At 33.3% G+C, this 19,770-nt stretch overlaps 1 protein-coding gene and 1 long non-coding RNA gene across 2 annotated transcripts in view; one reads left to right on the top strand and one right to left on the bottom strand.

The window, feature by feature from the left end:
• Positions 1–19,770, top strand: part of LOC135841273 (uncharacterized) — a 282,388-nt gene that overhangs the window by 144,159 nt on the left and 118,459 nt on the right. The window lies entirely within an intron of this gene.
• The window catches only part of LOC135841270 (protein Wnt-11-like), a 79,270-nt gene that overhangs the window by 10,790 nt on the left and 48,710 nt on the right, over positions 1–19,770 (bottom strand). Inside the window, exon 3 of the mRNA XM_065358153.1 lies at positions 9,638–10,011. Within this exon, the coding sequence (XP_065214225.1) occupies positions 9,638–10,011 (374 nt within the window). The remainder of the gene's footprint in view (positions 1–9,637; positions 10,012–19,770) is intronic.

Below are 19,770 nucleotides of genomic sequence, written 5' to 3'. Positions count from 1 at the left end.
TTTTATTCCACTGAGTAAAAGCTACTGTGTCAATCGCGCTCAAATTTTTACCATAGGTTAAGAACCCTTATGGGAACCTACATAATAAATTTGATCCATTTTGGTTCATTAGAAGGGGAGTAACAGCTGGTCAAAGTTGAAATTGCGAAAAATCATTCTGACTTGCCCCGGTGCACCTTAAGGTCTTTTCTCTCAGAGCTATCCTGGTACGAGTAATTATTCACTCTCTAGGGAATAATTCTTGACTTCTGCCCTTATCCAAATATAATACTTATACCTCCCTATCTCAGTAATTCCTAATCCCACTATATCATATTGAGTTAGTTAGGTTGTGTTTTTCAATCAAAACGATACATTTTTTTTTTTATTTCGGAGGGGTTGTTTGGAATGAAGGGAGAGGTTTCATCTATTTGAAGATATGATCGATCTTAATGTAGATGGAGGCAATAGAATAATAACTAGGTAACCAGTTTATCGCGCATACTGCGCTCCTCTTGTAGACGTGAATTGTTCATTTTGAAAATTTTGAAAGTATCTTTTTTTGCCTATAATTCTCAAAAAGTCTTGCTTTCTGCTAACATAATAACATTGTTATTGTTGCTTTTTACCGGAAATTGGGAAAGGTTATGGCTGTTTTAAGAATTGACAGAAAAAAATTGTTTAAAAGCAAAAATTCCAATAATTCTTACTTTTTCATCAAAAATTACCCAAAAGCATAAATTGTTCTCTAAAATATCTCAAAAAGCATCACTCTGTCATCACTTTATCATTAATCAAAATAATGTCCTAATTTTCTACAAAAATTGAGAAAAATTATCATCTTTCTTACTAACAATTGCCTGAAAAGTCATGGTTTCATTTTTCAAAAAGTAGACAAAAATTTCAAGTTTTAGGTAAAATTGCGAATTAAGGCTACCTACTTATCACTTTTTTAACAGAAGTTGCTGAAAAATTCCAAAAAGACTCGTTTTTTCCCTACAGTTGAAATGAAACTAACACATCGCGGATAGGATCTAATACCACATGACTGAAAATTTCAAACTTTCACTTAACTTTGACCGGGAACTTTCTTAAGCTTTTTTTCTCCAGGTACAACCTAGGTACTTTACATGTACCCCCCTACCCATCTAATATGCCATAATTGATTATTGAGATTTTTTGAACTCACAGTGCAACTTTTTGAATTTTCAACAAAAACCTGCACATCTACACTTCAGAGCCTTTCTATTGAGAGGTTGTTTCTCTCGGTTCAGCCATTGCCAATATCACAATTATTATTGATTTTGAACTCTTAATTTATTTTCCTCAAAACTTTGCACAAAATTTGAAAATATTTCTCCATAAAATTGAAATTATTTCAAACTTTTAAAATCAAAAATGCAGCAATTTCTTCACAATGTTGATTTTTATTTTATCAATAAAATTTGCATAGGTTTTTAATCAGCTATGCTCAATTTTTCATCTGATATTGATGAAGCACCTGATTGTCAAAACGTTTTCAATAATTCAACAACCATTTCTCTAAGATAGACTATAGGTAATTTTTTTTGGAATTAGATTAGGTTTTGCAGTATTAATGTCTGAACAATTTATTTGATTCACACTGATGATTTGAAAAATAGAGAAAAAAACACAAAATTTTACGACTTTTTTGGACTTTTGAAAAAAAATTTTCAATGAAATACTTACTTGACACAGTTTTAGAAATATTCCAAGATTTCTAAGTCAAAAATGCAATTAGGAATTTCCTCAAAACGGGTTCTAATTTTCTCAAGGACTCACAAAAAAAAATTCAACCCCTCAGTTGAAAAATCTAAACTCCTACATAAAACATTAGAGATTTTCCCAAATAGTCCGAAACTTGCATAAGTTGATGAAAAAGTGAGATGCTAGATATAACCACTCCAGAACTCCAAAAAATGAAACCCTGGTTCGAGGATTCATTTTGATACCCAATGTGCTAAAAATATAGCACTTTTTTATGTGTACATCAACACAGTTGTTTTTGTTTTGAGCTTTTTAAAAACTTTTTAAAGCTCCCTTCAGAATCTTTTCAACTTTTGATAAAAACCATCACAACTAAAGTTTAAAAGCTATTTCTAAATTAAAATATTATTGAGTACCTAGTAGAGAATACTGATTGTATGAAGCTTTTTCAACTTTTTTAAGCTTTAGGATTTCATTTAAGCTTTTTTCAAAACTGCTAATGTGTCAAAATGTATTTGATGGCAAGCTTACTGGAGAATACTAATTTTTTATGCCATATCTGAAGCTTTCTAAAATTTTGTCAGCTTTAAGCTTTCTTCAAACTTTTACGAATATGGTCAAAAAGTATTTTTTGGCAAGCTCGATACAGGTAGACTATACATACTTTAAAATATTCATTGGGCACTGGATTAATATTCTAATGTTTACGTCATATCTAAAGCTTTTTGAACTTTTCTCAGCTTTAAGCTTCCTTCAAAATTTCACGAATATGGTCAAACAGTATTTTTTGGGGAGCTCTTTTTAGGGAGACTATGTATATGTACTTAAAATATTCATTGGGCACTGGAGAATTTTAATTATTTATATGAAGTATGACGCCTTTTGAACTTTTTCAAGCTTTAAGCTCCTACACGACTCACCCCATAACCCCACCTCGAACTCTATACGACCTCGAAAACATATCAATCGACATATTGCACGATAATATAAAGAACATTTGACATTTGAGCTTTTTAGAACTTTAAGCTTTTTTCAAAACTTTACGAATATGGTAGAAAAGTATTTTTGGCAAGCACTTTCTAGGTAGACCATACATACATTAAAATAGTTATTGGGTACTGAAGAATTCCAATTGTTTATGTCATGTATAACGTTTTTTGAGAAAATAATACGATAAATCAATTTTCTCGGGAGAGGAGATATGAGGGATGAGGCTGAGGCTGAGAAGTCGAAATAAATTCGATAAATTCAGTTTTTGGCTAGTTCGAAAGTTCGATAGTTACGCTCTCAGTGTTACAAGTTCAATGCCATTTATTAGGTATTTTAGAGAATAAAATAATTTTCAATTGGTGAGAGACGTGGTGCTATTATAAGTCAGGTATTTTTTTGTATTTCCTTCCGTGGGGGACGCTAAATTGATTTTGCAAGTCCTTAATTTCCATTACCTCCTGCCCTTCCTGTGTTTTGAGAAACAAATCGAAGCACTTAAATTATTTTTTTATTGTTTAAAAACGTATTTTTGGAAATATAAAAAAGTAATTTTCGTTTTAATTCGAGTATGTACAGGGTGGCCAGAAATATCGGGTACCCCTAAAAAAGTTTTCTAACTAAATACTTCGGTTGGTCACAGTGAATGATAATAATGATAGCACATGATTGGTTGTTGGACTGGAGAGATAACATTCCACCAATCATAATATGCATCTATTTCACGTTGCCAACCTATATTTTTAATGAAAAACTTTCTTAGGGGTACCCGATATTTCTGGCCACCCTGTACAAGGTAAGTAGGTACTAAGATATAAACTTGAATTCTACATTTTTAATTTAGAGCAATTTCCAAATTTTCAGAAATTTTTTTTAAAAAGTTAGGTACCAAATTTTTTGTTTTTATTTTTTTTTTCAATTTTATGACAATTTTTTGATATAATTTTTTTTAAAAATTACCAAATTTTTATTTTATTTTTAATTTTTTGTTAGTTTTTTAGTTTTTATGGCAATTTTTCGATAAGTAGGTACGTATTTTCGAACTAAGTATTGAATTTTTAATTTTTCAAAGAGTCGAGAAGTAACACGGAAAAAACGATAATGAAGGGATGAATGTTTAATTTCGGATTTTAGTACCAGACTTTCAAAAAGCACCACTTTTTGACATTTTGATATGATGTTACTTTAATGAATATAATATATAGTTTTGTAGTTGAATGCCTGCTCATTCACAATGTTTAAAGTAAAAAACACATAATTTGATTTTTTTAAGCTGACTATCTATTAGTTTATAGTCCGGCATATATGGCAGTAAGAAAAATTGCACCCTCCTCCCCCCTTAGATCCTGTGGGAAATTTTTTTTTTTCAATGGGACATCCTGAGAGACATTTTAAATCAAATTTGCTGTAAAGAAGTTGACCTCACTAACAAACGCGGCAATTTTGATTGATAGGTCAGCCAAAATCTCAGATATTGTTCTCCAACATAGGACTCGCGCGAAATTTTTTAAGCTGGGCAATGTCGGGTCGAAAGAACATGTACGAATTAATCAACAGTCAAAATTTCAAGTGTTGAAGTGCATTTTTCGATTTTTGGCGAATCTGGCACGAAGCCCTTGCTGTGCTGAATCCAGCTGATGCAAACAGTACAAATGGATCTGATCGAGCACTGCTACGTCCTTTTGCATGACAAAACTCGCTTTTCACCGAGCTCTCAGTGTGTACATTTTTTTCAGAAACTTCAGATATCGCCATATTTTAGAATTTTTATGAAAACACAGAGAAAAATATTTAACACAGATTTAAATATTTCAAAATGAATAAATGAATTTGCAGAAAATTATTATTCAGATGATATATTTTCATAAACTATAGTAAGTTACATTCATCTTCAGATAAAGCATATTTACGTGCACTCTACCTACAGATATACGAGTAGGTAATCAATAAATAAAATGAAAAGGAACGCGTTTGAAATTACAAGGAAACTTTTTGAATAATTTGAGATGTTTCATTAACTCTACATACCTATTGAATGTTGTGGGTAACAACATTCTACAAAATAATAAAATCTTCTCGAGTAGACAGCAGAATGCTACTTTGGCAAATGTACCGGCATTCTTAATGCCATCTACTCAAGAAAATTTTGCGACCTTAAAATCATTGAAAATAAACATTGATATGGCGCTGCAGGCGAAAGAATTGTGTAGCTAAAATTATTAAAAATAAATAGTAAGTATAATATATTCCTCTTTCTTTAACAGTTTTACCCCATTTTGTCACCATGACTGTTGATCTCTGATTCGCGTGTTTCCATCGTTGCCATCTTGAAAAACATTCTTACGTGCTATATTATCAATGAATTTCTTCCGTATAAATTTCAGTTGTAGTTGAAAATGTGCAAAGTTTTGCTCGTTGGTTTGAATTTGATTTCCTATCTTTTCTGGAGTACAGTCCATAATTTCTTCCATTGCTGGTCTCATTTCAAAAGGAGCTGTTGAATTTGCAGATGCTGTGGTTGACGACTGCTTGTTGCTTGTGTGGCATAATTGGCATGTTATACCCGAAGCCGATAATCTTTTATAATGATCGCAATTTTTCAACATTATTGTACGAAAAGTACAGCACAGTTTTACAAAAAGTACAAAGGATTAGAACACGATGACACGCACATCAGGACTATGTAGAACGATCAGCGAATACTGGCTGAAAACGTGTATGTGTTTCAGTTATATACTCCCTACTTGTGAGAGTTTGGACGCTGGGGAATTATGGTGTTGGTTTAATAAGAAGGTGTGTGTGTCATTTTGAAATTTTGATCAACTTCAGAACTCATTTCATCTTGAAACAAAATCCGCAGAGATGCATACCTACATTGTGATACGTTCGAAGAATAAAACTGCCTATCATGCGTGAGCTTTATAGGTACTTGAATGAAATCGAATGTGAAGTAGCCCACATTGGTATTTCAAATGTAGGTAGATATGCTTAACGTGACATCAAATTATTATTATTATAATGAGAATGGAATAACAAAATTACGAGTATGATTGCAAATCTTAATGTCCAGGGAATTTGTCATCTACGTTTTAAAATTATTGATAGGTAGTCGTATAAGTTATATGTACTTTTGCCCTTGCAGCATTATTTTTCGTTAGGGCATTTTTATAAAGGTCGTAGGTAGCTCACATTTTTGTGTTGATTACCAAAATTATCGATTTTCAGAATATCCAACAACTGACAAGAAAACTGAAAACATTTACAACCCTTCAACTTCGACTGAATTGAAATGGCTCGTTGAAAGAAAAATGTAACCTAGTAAATTTGAAGTGCCAAAATTTTTAAGAACAGTGTATGACTTTTAAGAATTTGGAAAAAACACCGATAAATTCTTAATACGTATTATGGCAAGCTTTTAATTAAAAAAAAAAAAACCTGTTTTCTGTTATTTTCAGTATAAATGATTTTACTTCAATTTGCACACAATATAAAACGCTAAAATTTTATCAAACCTTTGAAAACTTGAATAAAATTTCAATCAATGCTTGACATAAATTTTAAAAAAAAACATTATTAAAAATGTTCACTGTCGAGGAGACATTTTTCTATACAGAAGTTGGAAATTTCAAATTAGAAAAAAAATGTCTAAAATCGCCAATTTTTGTTACAAATTACTCGAAATTTACTCTAAAATCGATCGCTATAAGTATACCATTATCGAGCCGATCTGGAGCCTCCAGTGAAAGTTGAATTTTCGCCTGCCAATTCAAATCGCTCCAGAAGGCGTCATAAGTTTGAAAATTCGAATCCATCTTGAAATAGTTTTGATAAGTTTTTTGCAATTTTTGAATTTTTACTCGCATATAGTTTCATAAAAGTAAGTAATTGAATTAGAAGGGAGGATTGAGGAATTCAGACATTATGAAGATATCTAAATAATTTTCAATTTTTTAGGATCAAATTGAAAAATTTTGAATTCTAAATGTTTCATAACATATCTACATGTCATGAGGAAGATTTTAAAACAAAAACCAGGGAAATCGGTCCAGTTTTCAAAAATTTGGAGGAGAGGGCTCAAAAGTGTCAAAATTTGGTTTTTGGGACATATCTCCCTTTGTATGGGACCAAACCGGTTCAAATTTTGGAATTCGGTTCAAAATAAGATTTAAAAGAAAACGTTTTTCCAAAAATTTTCATGTTGATTTTAGCCCACTTCCCCCCAAATTTGGGGTCTTGAATTCAAAATCTATCGTCCGCTATATTTTTTGCGTCAAGTACTAGTTGAGGGCTTTCTATTGAAAAAAATTAACTTCCTAAATATAATTGGGGCTGAATGAGATCCTGCTGAACTTTTTCTGCTTGTATAGCTTTATACTATTGATAATATATATATATTTTATAAATCTTCAATAAATAAAGCTAAAAATAATGATTTTTGAACTCGTTTTTCTGATATTTTTTCTCGCATGGTACTTCCTGAAAGTTTAAAACTATGCATGGCAACATCGATTCTACATAATGTACATACAGGAGTCTCTCGATTATCCGACCTAATTGGGGGGGGGGGGGGTAAGGTGGGTCGGATACCAAAAAAGTCGGATAATCCAACATGACATTTTTTTGCGTAGAAATGAAGTGCAAAAGCTTGAGAAGGCAATTTTGCATCCAGAAAATCAAGTTTTGGCTCAAAATAGGAACAATGAATTGAAAAAACCACGAATAAACAAAAATAATATACTTTTGTACATGACTGAAAATTAAATACAGACTCAAATTATAATTTTTTAAGGTAAATTGAGTCGATTTCAAAGAAAATAATACCATTAGAATACAAAACGTCGCATACTGCATATTTTTACACATTTCAAAATCAAAAATTGGGGTGTTTATTTAAAATTTTGGATTATCCGACCTTGTTGGGTCGGATAATGCGAAATGGAAGTCGGATAAATTTGTACCGGATAACCCGAAAGTCGGATAATTCGGAGTCGGATAATCGAGAGCCTCCTGTATTTTTATTTGAGTAAAGCTCGGCTCCCTCAAATCTAAGATTAGGCAAACAGTCGTGCATGATCTCCAAATGGATTGCCTGTGTTACTCGTCTGTCGTCAAAGTTGTCAGTTGATTACAATTTTTATCGCTTACTTCCAAAAAGTTTCAATTTTTTTCTCAAAATTATTAAAATTACCCGAGAGTCTTGGCTTTTTTCTACTACATATTAAGTTTGAGAGAAGTCTCACTTTTTTGACACAAATTGCAAAAAATATACTTATGTAATCGAATAATTCGATTCGTTCGCGAATGATTTAATAACAATTGATTAATTTGTTCGTCAATTCGTTCGCGAATGATTCACGAAAAATAAATACAATGAATCGAGTCATTTGCGAATAATTCATCAACAATATTCGTTCGCGAATGATTTACCAACAGTTGATAAATTCGTTCGTGATTTATTTACCAAAAAATAATCATATGAATCGATTCGTTCGCCGATGATTCATTATTTATGAATCAATTCGTTCGCGAATGATTCACAAAAAATAATTCAATTCGTTCGTGGATGATTCACCAAATGAGTGAATGAATCGAATCGTTCGCGAACGAGTCACTTATACGAATCAATTCATCCGCGAATGATTCGCCAAGAATTACTCAATTTATTTGCGAACGATTCATCAAAAATTGAGTAAATGAACCGATTGGTTCGCGAACGAGTCATTTATACGAATCAATTCGTTCGCGAATGATTCACTTAAAAATCAATCGGTTTGTTCAATCGCCAATCGTTCGTAAATGATTCTATTCGATAAAAAAATTAATTTTTCGCCGAAAATTGTCGAAAGTTCTTAGTTTTTCAAAAATGACAAAAATGTTTGCTTTTTAACGAAATGGTTATTAGTTATAAAGTGTCGTTTTTATGCAAAAAAATTCCTAAAAGTCTCTCATTTTTTCAAAAATTCGCCAAAAAATTCCGCTTTTTAGTCAGAAATTGACAAAAAATTTTGCCACCAATTACTTATATACTTACCTTCCGAAGGAGCCTTCTTTCTGCTTAAATCTGTAAAGTCTTGATTTTTTCCAGAAATTGGCATAAATTCTAGCTTTTTCAAAAAGACAAAAATGTTTGCTTTTCAGCGAAATGGCTAATACAATATTGTTTCTTCTACAAATAATTTCAATTTCCAGTTTAAAAAAATTTCTGCATATTGGGAGAAGTATCTCCCTTGTAATAAAAATTATTAGGTATGAAAAATTCAGTGCATATTGTATAATGAATTTATATATCTGTAATAACCTCTCAATCTCTGAATTATTATTGTGTTTTGTTGGGAAAAAATACGCGCATTAAAAAATAAATAAACTCAAGATGAGTAAGTATGTATGTACTTGTACAAAACGTTACTTTCGTGATTGATTCTACCAAGCTCGAACTGCGATGCCTCAAGGGTGAGCTGGTAATTTTCGTTCATTTATTCATTACGTCTGTTGCGATTCGAGTCGCGTATTTTTCAGAATATTTTCGTCTTTTTTTTCCTCAACGGAAGAGATACTGTACCGTACCTAGACTTCCTCTAAGGATTTACTCCATCAAAAAGGATAATTTTTGCAAAATTCATGAGGTTTATAGGATGATGTAATTTTTGTTAGTGTTTTACGTACAGTACCTGATGCTAAGGTGCCTAATGTTATCTACCCACATAGTCCGTACTTTGAAGGGGGAAGAGGAGATGAAACGTGATAATCTACAGAGCTTATTTTCACATTGCTGTATACACTATACAGTGTACCCTGCAGAGAGAGAGAAAGAGAGACGCGCCATTATTCGAAATTGTGACATTTGTGCGAGCTTTTTCGCGTCGACTGGCGTAAGGATTTAGGTGTGGTGTTTTGTCTGGCATAGTATACATATAGTACGTGATAATAATGTTTTGTTGTCTACCTTTCTGCCCATTTCGCCGTTGTGATTGTGTACCTCGTTGAGTAAATCGGTATTTTGGTCGAGTACTTCGTTGCCGTCATCGTTTGTGCCTCGGTCTCTGCGTTGCTGGTTTTGTTCATTGAGGCGTTTCTGAGGTTTGCTGACGACGCGTTTCACTCGTTTGGGGTTCTTTTTGTTGTCGAACTGCCTGGAGAATTGCGACGCCCAATCAACGTTGTCCCCGCAACCGCCCCATTTGAAGTTACCATGCGGAGGCTCGTCTGGATGGTCGGAGCAAGTGCAGCTGCTGATCGATGCTTGCGAACAGCCTCGCGAAACAGTGTATGTTAAAGCTGCCGTGCTCATGGCGTGCACTATGGCTCGTTCTTTGGTACCTGTGCAAACACAGAAGAATGAAGAATGGTCAGCGATGACGAGGTTGTAAATGGGGGATAAGGGTGGAATTTGACGGGGGATGGTTGCGGTAAATTTTGATGTCGAAGTTTTAAAATATTGATCTCCAGTCTTTGAATTTTCCTGATAACAAACCGCAGACTTTATAGGAGTGGGTTTAATATTCGCCTATATGTAGTCGAGTCGCATCGTCTATGATCAAATTTTATTGCAAACTTTTCAAAGGCACGTAGGGTAGAGAAGTGTAAAGATAGAAGCACAAGTATTTGCCACAAAGTTGACCGATAATTAAAGTTAGTCGTGTAGCTGCATTACAATGTAGGTGGTACACGGTATATAGGCAGTTGAACTGAACATACGTACAAGTATTATGAGCGAGGGATGCGATGAAGGGGGTTGTATTACATGATATGATAATCTCTTTCATTTAAAATGATGTACAACATACGTAGGCAGTAATCAGGGTAGAAAAGTTGTGTGTGTTTTTATTGAAAAAGATTATCGAGCTACAGGAAGAATGCAAGGGGGTGGATGTTGTATCGTTAGCCAAGCAACGTATGTATGTATGTATGTAGGTATTTTGTATTGTGTTGGATGTTCTCGCCGTTCGCGTTGGTCGTTTGGTCGTTTGAAAAAGTATATCAAACAGGAAGCACCTACGTATGAAACTTACTCAACCAGACGAGAACGTTAACGTTAATACGAAGCATTCAGGGAATTTTTATTGTCATCGTCTTTGATGTAGGAAACTCGGTCAACGTGATGTTGACGATGCGATGTTAAATTTTATGACACTTGCCGAGTATTGTTTTTGTTGACTGGGTGCTCAATAGGGTGGCCCTTATTTGAACTTGGTCAGTCGGGGAATAAGGATCACTTGCACCCCCCTGCTGATCCTCCGGGACAACTTTTTTCTTAAAGGGGGAGTCCGAAGGAACATTTCTAGCCCTTGTCCTAAAAAAAAACTAGACAGCTAAGCAAAGCTTAGCTGCAAAGTGTGCGTAGCTAGCTGCCTTTTCTACAGCTATAACCGTTGATACATCTAGGCAGTGCATAAGTGAATCAATCATGTCACAGTGATGAGAATTTTTGAAACTCTCACTGCTTCAAAATAATAATTGTTTTTCAGTGTTTTCATATTTTCCAAATTACAATAGGTATTTCAGAATAATTTATAAGCTTGTATTGCTTCTAGGTAAATTAAGAAATTTCTAGTTGTTTTTCATAGTTTGCATTGTTTTAAAATTTACAAAATTTCAAATCAATTTCCCGAATTCCCCATCGCTACAATTTCATAAAGTTTTCAATAAATTTTCAGAATTTTACATTGCTGCTGAGTTAGGAAATTTACAATCAATTTTTAGAATTCACATTGCCTCTAAATAGCCAAATTTTGAATAATTTTTCAGAATTCTTATTGTCTTTAAATTAAAAAATTTCAAATTCAATTTTCAAGTTCATATTGTCCACAAATTGTAAAAACGTTTACTCAATTTTTGGAATTCACATTGCCTCCAATTTTTCAGAATTCTCATCATCTTCATAAATATTACAATACTTATTTCATATAATTTTCAAGTTCATATTATCTGCAACTTACAGAACTTTTAATCAATTTTTGGAATTCTCAGCATCTCTAAATACAAATTTTCATATTATTTTTTTTAGAATTTCCATTGTCTTCAAATTTATAAATTTTCAAACCAATTTTCATAATTTGCCTTTATTCTAAATTAAGTATTAAATCTTATAAAATATGTTAAGAATTCGCATTGCCTCTAAATTACACGAAAAAAAATATGGGTAATTTTTACAAAAAATTTTAACTAAATACTTACTGGTATTTAGCACAATCAAGTACCAGATTCCATTCAATAATTTTTACTGTAATCATATACTAAAAATTATCATTTAAATGAATTTTGCTATAGGTACCAATAGTAAAAATCATTTTGTTTTAATAATTTTTACTAAACCCTTGAAAGGCACACTGGGGTGAATTTCACCCCAACGGTTTTTCGTTGCGTTACGCTGGAAGGAAAGAGTGCTCAAGTGGTAACGACTATTGGTACATGCGTGTGTATGTCTTGCGCTTCAATTCCGCTGTTGAGCATATTGCATACTTATTTATTTTAAGGGGCAGAATTTTTTTAAGATGAGTGAAATAAAAATTATTTTTGAATGTTTGCTTTTTTTTTGCCCCTTAAATGAAAAAGATAGGCAAGTTGTTGTATATAAATTGGTAAAGCATGGATGCATAAATACTTACCAGGTGGTAGTTTCATTCCAGCCGCTTTCGATCGGCTACAAAAAATTGTCAAATAATATGAAAAAATGACATTTTTTTCAAAAAATTCTGCCCCTTAAAATACAAAAGTAGGCAATGAGTCAAACATGTCAAATGAAAGGGTGAACATTTACGCACATGTATCAGGGAGCTATAAAAATATCAATTTTTTATAGTGCCATTAACGGGTAAATCATGATAATAAAAATTACATAAACCAATTGTACAAAAAGTTTAATTACTCATTTTGAAGTAATTTTTATATTATAAGTAAAAAGTTGAAAATTATTCATGTCAACATAATTCTTACTATACTTATGGCTATAGGTAGTAAAAAAATTAATGAAATGAAATTTCAATTAGCAAATGATTTCATATTTCATAACTCAATTTCAGCATTATTTTTGCCCCATTATCATGTACTACATAACTCCAAAGCATTTACCTATCCAACATTTCCTACGAAAAATCCGTCACTTACGTACTTACCTCACGGGGATGCGAACCTGGGTCCCTAAACTTTTCCTATTCGTACCTACATGCCCTAACCACTCAGCCAAGAATTCACTACGAGGGTTAGGGCATTAAAATAATATATTTGTTTAGTAAACGCCCCACCAAACCACTCCCACTTGGAATTTACAGCTAACAGACTGTGGGTGTAACAGGGTACAATGAAACACAACTGGTGATGGAATAGACTGGGGGTATAGCAGGGTACAATGAGCGGCAGGTGTTCTACAAGTCCCCTTTTCCCTTTTTTAGGATTTAATGCATTAAAATAATGAACTAAAATTGCAATTACTCAGCAATTACCCATCCGAATTGTATGAAAATTAATCTATTCCCTCCGCCTTAATGATTCTCAAATGGTGTCCAATAGGTACAAAAAACGGTTGGATAGCTTAAGAGAACATTCATTGTAATTGAAATTTCAATTTCTCAAAGCGAAACCAAAAAGGTGGCCCTACTTGTAGAGGTAGATTTTTAGAACTACATGTTATATTGATGGCTAATATAAATGTCTAGTCTAGGCTGAAGCATACCCAGTACCCTCAGGGAGGTATCCATGGAGTCAATCTAGAAAATAATCTGTCTACACTTGGTCAGTCCCCAGCAGGTGTCAGTTGGGGGGCTGCCCTAAATATTATCATACAAGTGTGCTCTTAGGCTCAATCAATAGAATAAGACTATACCCCTATCCTACGTGTTTCTCCCCTAGAGGGACATTGCACAAGTAATATTATCATTGGAATATTTGTAACTAAGTATGAGGCATCAAACACTTACGCAAATAAGAAAGTCAAATTAACTTCAAACACGTTGTATTGTCACGAAACTTCAGGGTGTCTACAGCACGAAAAAAGTACAAATTTACGAAAAAAAAACACGAAATTTGAAAATGGCCCAAAAAAGTACGAAAAACTGCTCAAAATGTACAAAATTTACAAAATTTGTACGAAATTTTGAAAAGATTTAAATGTTAATTTGCTGAAAAAATTACCATATGTGTTCTCAATTTTTTTTTTCAAAAGCTTTCGCCCTCGCTTCGCTCGGGCCAAATTATTGTTTTCTATATTTTCTCAAATTATTCATTGTGTTAAGAAAGTAGCTAGTTTTAAACAAACTTTTTAAAATATCATTGGTGGAAAAACTGGATTTTTCGCATTTAAATTACTGCTGTTTCGCTTCTTGAAATTACAAATTTAGAAAAGCTTTTGCCCAATTTGGTGCTTTTTTCCCGCTTACAATTTCAAAAAACCATTGATAAAATTGAAGAAAATTGAGATAAGAAAAACAGAATTTCTTTCATTAAAATTGGTATTGTTCTGCTTTTCAAACTTCAATTTTCTAAAGCTTTTGCCCTCGCTTAGCTTAGGATTGTTTTCTTTTCTTTTTCAAAATTGAAATTCTTTTTAAAAAATCGTCAACAAAGTATTCAATTTTTAAAGTTTTAAAGTAAAAAATGAAATTCTTGTATACCTACTTCCCGAAATACAATTTTTCAATAGTTTTCGCCTTCACTTGGACCTGTTCTCTGACTTTTTTCTTATTAAAATCAACATCCTAAAAACATCTCTTCAATTCTAAAATTTTATAAACCAAAAAACGAACTCCTTGCATTAAAAAACATTGTTTTTTTTTAATAGTTCTCTCGAAATACAAATTTTCCAAAGTTTTTGCCCTCGCCTCGCTCGGGCCATTCCTCTTTTTTTTTCAAAGTCTCGTTTTCAAGTCTTTTGAAATCAAATTTTCAAAAACTTTCGCCCTTGCTTCGCTCGGGCCAATTTTTTCTTCATGTAAGATTGCAGAAAAATCACTTTTGGGCCCCCAAAAATACAAAACAGAAAATGAACATTTCTGTAAGTCTTATTACATATGATATCAATCAGCAAAATGGACAGTTTTTCCCTACTTCTGTTGACAAATTTTCAGTCAAACCCCCTCCCCCTCTCGGAAAACCTCTATGGGCCAAATTCGTTCGGGGCTCGCATCGGCTCTTGACGACCCAGACCACACTGCTCAGAACATTGAAATTTCAATTTTTGTAGTACAAATGACATGATACCTACACTCCCTCCCTCCAATGTACCTACAAAGTATAGGTAACTACATTAAAAATATAATGTACAAAAAAATACGATAAAAGTACGAAAATGGTACGAAATTTTGTTTTTTGGATTTAGTAGACACCCTGAACTTGGTTTACAATGGTTAGACATGAGTACCCAAGTACACCTCGAGAAAGGATTGTGTTTGTCTTCCGGAAGTAATCTCTTTCCAGACTTCAGTGCAAATAATAGGTAGTGTACCAAGTCAGACGACACACATACTATCCCATCAGCTTATGAGACTCAGAATAAAGAGTACCACATACCCACAGTGGCCCCTGAACTCCATATACCTGGCTAGTTTTATGTTACCAAATTAATAGAATTAATAAATTGAATCGATAAGATGAAATAATATTGATGGACAATCCACGCCCAGTCCTGCCAGTTCAACCAAGGTAGTCCAAGGGAGAACCAGGCAGGATGGCAGTAATATGAAGACTGATTTATGAGGGTGAAAAACTAACCAAGCTCAAGGTAGAAAAATATAAAATCGGGTGGGAGAATGGTACGCGCGTTCCTCTGCTATCATTGGTTAATAATTACGTCATGATAAGGGCTAATCCACCCCTAAAGATAAGGAATCGCGGCGCGGATATTCGCTTCAGGTTGTGTAATTATATGATATTTTTTTCCCAGTAGGGAGGTATGAATATATTTCTCCCTCTACATACTTATAAAATGGCAGCCATTTTGATTGACAGGTCAGCCGAAATCGCAGATTTTGCGTTGCAACGTAGGACTAGCATAAAAATTTTTTAACCGTACAAAGGTAGATCGAAAGAAAATGCAAAAATTCATCACCTGTCAAAATTTCAAGTGCTAAAGTGCCTTTTTCGATTTTTGGGGAATTTTTGAAAATCAAATTTAGGCCAAAGATGAGGGAAAAAATCAAAATTTTACCAAATTGACCAAGAAAGCTACAATTTGGTATATACCCTATTTTCGACATTCCAAATCGATTGGAAAATGTTTCAAACCGTTCTGTGCAGTTCTGGAGCCTCCAGCAGATTTTGAAACTCGAAATTCCCACAAAATTTCATCAAATGAAGTTGGAAAGCCGAAATTAATTCTGCAAACGTATTTCAATACGCTATGAAGTCGACTGCAGGTGAATTTCAAGTCGTTTTGGAGCCTCCAGTAAATTTTTGAAACTCGGAATTCCCACAAAACTTCATCAAATGGAGTTGGAAAGCCGAAATTAATTCTGCAAACGTATTTCAATACGCTATGAAGTCGACTGCAGGTGAATTTCAAGTCGTTTTGGAGCCTCCAGCAATTTTTTGAAAATTACTAAAGCCTCCAGTAGATTTTTGAAACCTGAAATTTCCCCAAAATTTCATTAAATGGGGTTAGCAAGCCGAAATTTACTCTGCAAACTAAGTTTAATACAATAATACGAAGTCGAGTGCATGGTGGTCTTAAGTGGGTTTGAAGCTTCCAGCTGCTTTTTGGAAATTTCAATTCTCCCAAAAACGCCATGAAACCTTTCAAAAAGTCACTGGAGGCTCCAAAATTACTTGAACTCACCTTAAGCCGTCTTCAGAGGGTGTTAAAATTGGAGTGCATAGTTAATTTCAGCTTTCCATCTCCATTTTGGGGAAATTTCAAGTTTCAAAAATTTACTGGAGGCTCCAAAACGACTTGAAATTGAAGACGTCATAGCAAAAAGGACATATGTGTGAAAGTTGTATTTTGAGAAAAAACTGTTTGAAAGTTTGAGTGCTTGTGAAGTTTAGAAATGTGCATATTTGAACATGGTGACGATTTTATCTTATTTTCCCACTATCTAACTACATGAAATGCTATGCACCATCAGTCTGGAGGAAACTGTGTGTTAGCGGTAAGCGCTCAAACATTTCGAATTATATGTCCTTTTTGATGCGAAAAATTGACCAATTTTTTTTTTTGATTTAAAAATGTTTTTGAGCATATTTTTGGATTTAAACCAGGTAAATAATGGTTAATAACACAAAATCGACCATGAGCAACCCATTATCTCTGAAAAAAGATCGCTATGTTGAGTAAAAAAAAAAAAAAAGACAAGTTTTTTTGGCCAATTTTTTTTTATTGATTTAAAAATGTTTTTGAGCGAATTTTTGGATTTAAACCAGGTAAATAATGGTTGACAACACAAAATCGACCATGAGTAACCCATTATCTCTGAAAAAGTAAATATTCAATCGACTTCGCAGTTTTAAAATGGCGATATCTCACTGGTTTTTTGACTTTGTGAAGTGGGGGTGGTCTCATATGATAGAGGAAGGTCTGAAGAATAACAATATGGATTCGTCTCAAAAAGGACATATGTGTCATATATACCCCTTTTTGTTATGACGTCTTCAATTTACCTACAGTCGACTTCACAGCGTACTGAAATAGTTTGGTAGAATTAATTTTGGCTTTCCAACTCCATTTGATGGAATTTTGTGGGAATTTCGAGTTTCAAAAATCTGCGACAGGTGACGAATTTTTGCCTGCTCTTTCGATCTACCTTTGTACGGTTTGAAAATTTTTATGGTAGTCCTATGTTGGGACGCAAAATCTGCGATTTCGGCTGACCTGTCAATCAAAATGGCCGCCATTTTATAAGTAGGACCACTTTTTTTTAGGACAAGGGCTAGAAATGTTCCTTCAGACTCCCCCTTTAAGAAAAAAGTTGTCCCGGAGGATCAGCAGGGGGTGCAAGTCATCCTTATGTGGGCCCCCCGACTGACCAAGTTTAAATAAGGGCCACCCTATTGAGCACACCGTCATGCTTGGAAAGAAATGACACAATTGTAGATCTAGTAACGATATTTGGAGCTCATGATGTTCGAAATAAATGGACCCCCCCCCGCCTGGTCGCATGTGCAGTTCATTTTTCAAGAATCTGGTAAATTGGAAAAATTGGTCTGGAAAACCTGGAAAAGTCAGCGAAAATCATTTCTAGAAATGAGTGGACACCCTGACTTTTTTCGCCAGATTTTCTCAGCGGTGTAATTCAGACGCGCCCCTGCCCCCTTCCAGTTTGGAAGGGTGAGTTGGAAACGAAAATATTGAATAATTTTAAATGTTCAAAAACGATAGTTCTATATTTGACAAAAAATTTGAATTGTGCTATTGCATAGGTTTAAATTAAAATCCAAAATCTGAAATTCCCATTTTTTTTTTTTTAGTTTTTTGGCCTTTGAAAATCAAATTTAAAAAGGAAACGAAGTATTTTCGATTTTGCTCAAGGGTAGCGAGTGCCAAAGCTTAAGAAAATTTACAATTTGTGAGGTAACAAAAAATCATTTTCGATATAAGAAGTTCCAACACCAAAGAGAACTTTTTTTGTTGGAAAATTTCAAGTAAAGCAACATTATTTTTGATGTGAGAAGTAAATTTTTCTACTCTTCAACTTTGGTCAGAGAAAGAAAAAAGATAATGATTTGACTCGAGCGAAGCGAAGCCGAAAACTATTGAAAATTTAGTAATTAATTCTCTGATTTTCCCTGCTCACACATTTTCTTCGCAACTTTTTCCAAGTCAGCCAATTTCCCCAAAAAATCAGAACTTTTCACCGAAGTTTTTCTGTTGGAGTGGGGGGGGGGGTGATTCCCCTCCCGTTCGGCTCGCCTTCAGATTCAATTTATTAATCGTTTTATTGACTTTTTCTCATGTTATAAAAGTTTCTAACCCCTCCGTCTGCGCGTCTCCTGTTAATTTTTTCTTGCTTTCGATTTTCGTGCATAAATATTGACTACCTTTTCGATGACAATATTTGCAAAAACTGGACATTTTTAATTACCTGATTTTGGTTATTTTTTGGGTATTTAGAGTGTCTAACGGTCATGAAAGTCATGAATTTTGGTAGGTGGTCATAAAAGTTTTGAAAAGTCATGAAAAAGCCATAAATTTCGCTCGAAACACACTTGAAAAATTTTTTTTAAAAGCCCATAAAATGAAAAAAAAATGAAAAAATTGAAAATTTGTTCAAAAAATTAGCAAATTGAAAAAACTAAAATAGTACATACTTGCCTACAAGTAGAAAAAAATTTCCTTGTGATTTCAAGTTATTTTTTTTGGGGTGGGGGAGATGAGGGTATTTTCATGCGGTGAAAATGTGAAAAATGGTCATGAAAAAGCAATAATTTTTTGGCAAGGAGTTATGATAGACAGTAAAGTGTTTGCTAAATTTTGTCAAATATTTCTTTACTTTTTTTTTAGCAATTTTCATTGACTTTTTACTTGAAGTTTTTTTTCCATATTTTTATATCAGATTAAAAGAAATTTTTATAAATTGAATGCATTTTCATCAAATTTTACTTTTTTTTTGTTTTTTTAACTTGAGTAAGGCACATTACCATGTTTTTTATGTTTTTATTTCTGATTCAGACGTGAAATCTCAATGATGTTTTATGCAAGTTTTGCAAATTTTTGTCAAAATTTTACTGCAGCTCAATTGTGTTTTGAAATTTTGTTATTACATTATTATTAAAATTTTGATATCTGCTCAAAAAATTTTAAAAAGTTTTTAAAACGCCATTCGAGTTGATCTTTTTTTTTTTGAATTTTTAAAATTTCAAATATTTTTCAAAACTTTAAAATTGAACTTTGGGTTATAAAATTTTGCTTATAGTGAAGTTATGGGACATGTTTCCATCTAGATTGGGCCAGTTCTAGAGGTTCCCTTGAGAGCACCTTTGAGTCATTGCTAACATCACAATTTGAAAAAAAAAAGTCTCAAATCGCGATCTTCTATTCGTTATCAAATATCTACCAACAGAAATACCGGTAGGTAGGTAATTTAGATGCCCGATCTGAAGCACGAAAAAATTCCCCAGTTTTTTTGGTGGGGGGGGGGGGTTACATCCTGG

Source organism: Planococcus citri, chromosome 3 (genome assembly GCF_950023065.1).
Source record: "Planococcus citri chromosome 3, ihPlaCitr1.1, whole genome shotgun sequence".
NCBI lineage: Eukaryota > Metazoa > Arthropoda > Insecta > Hemiptera > Pseudococcidae > Planococcus > Planococcus citri.
This window is presented reverse-complemented; position numbering and strand designations above follow the sequence as displayed.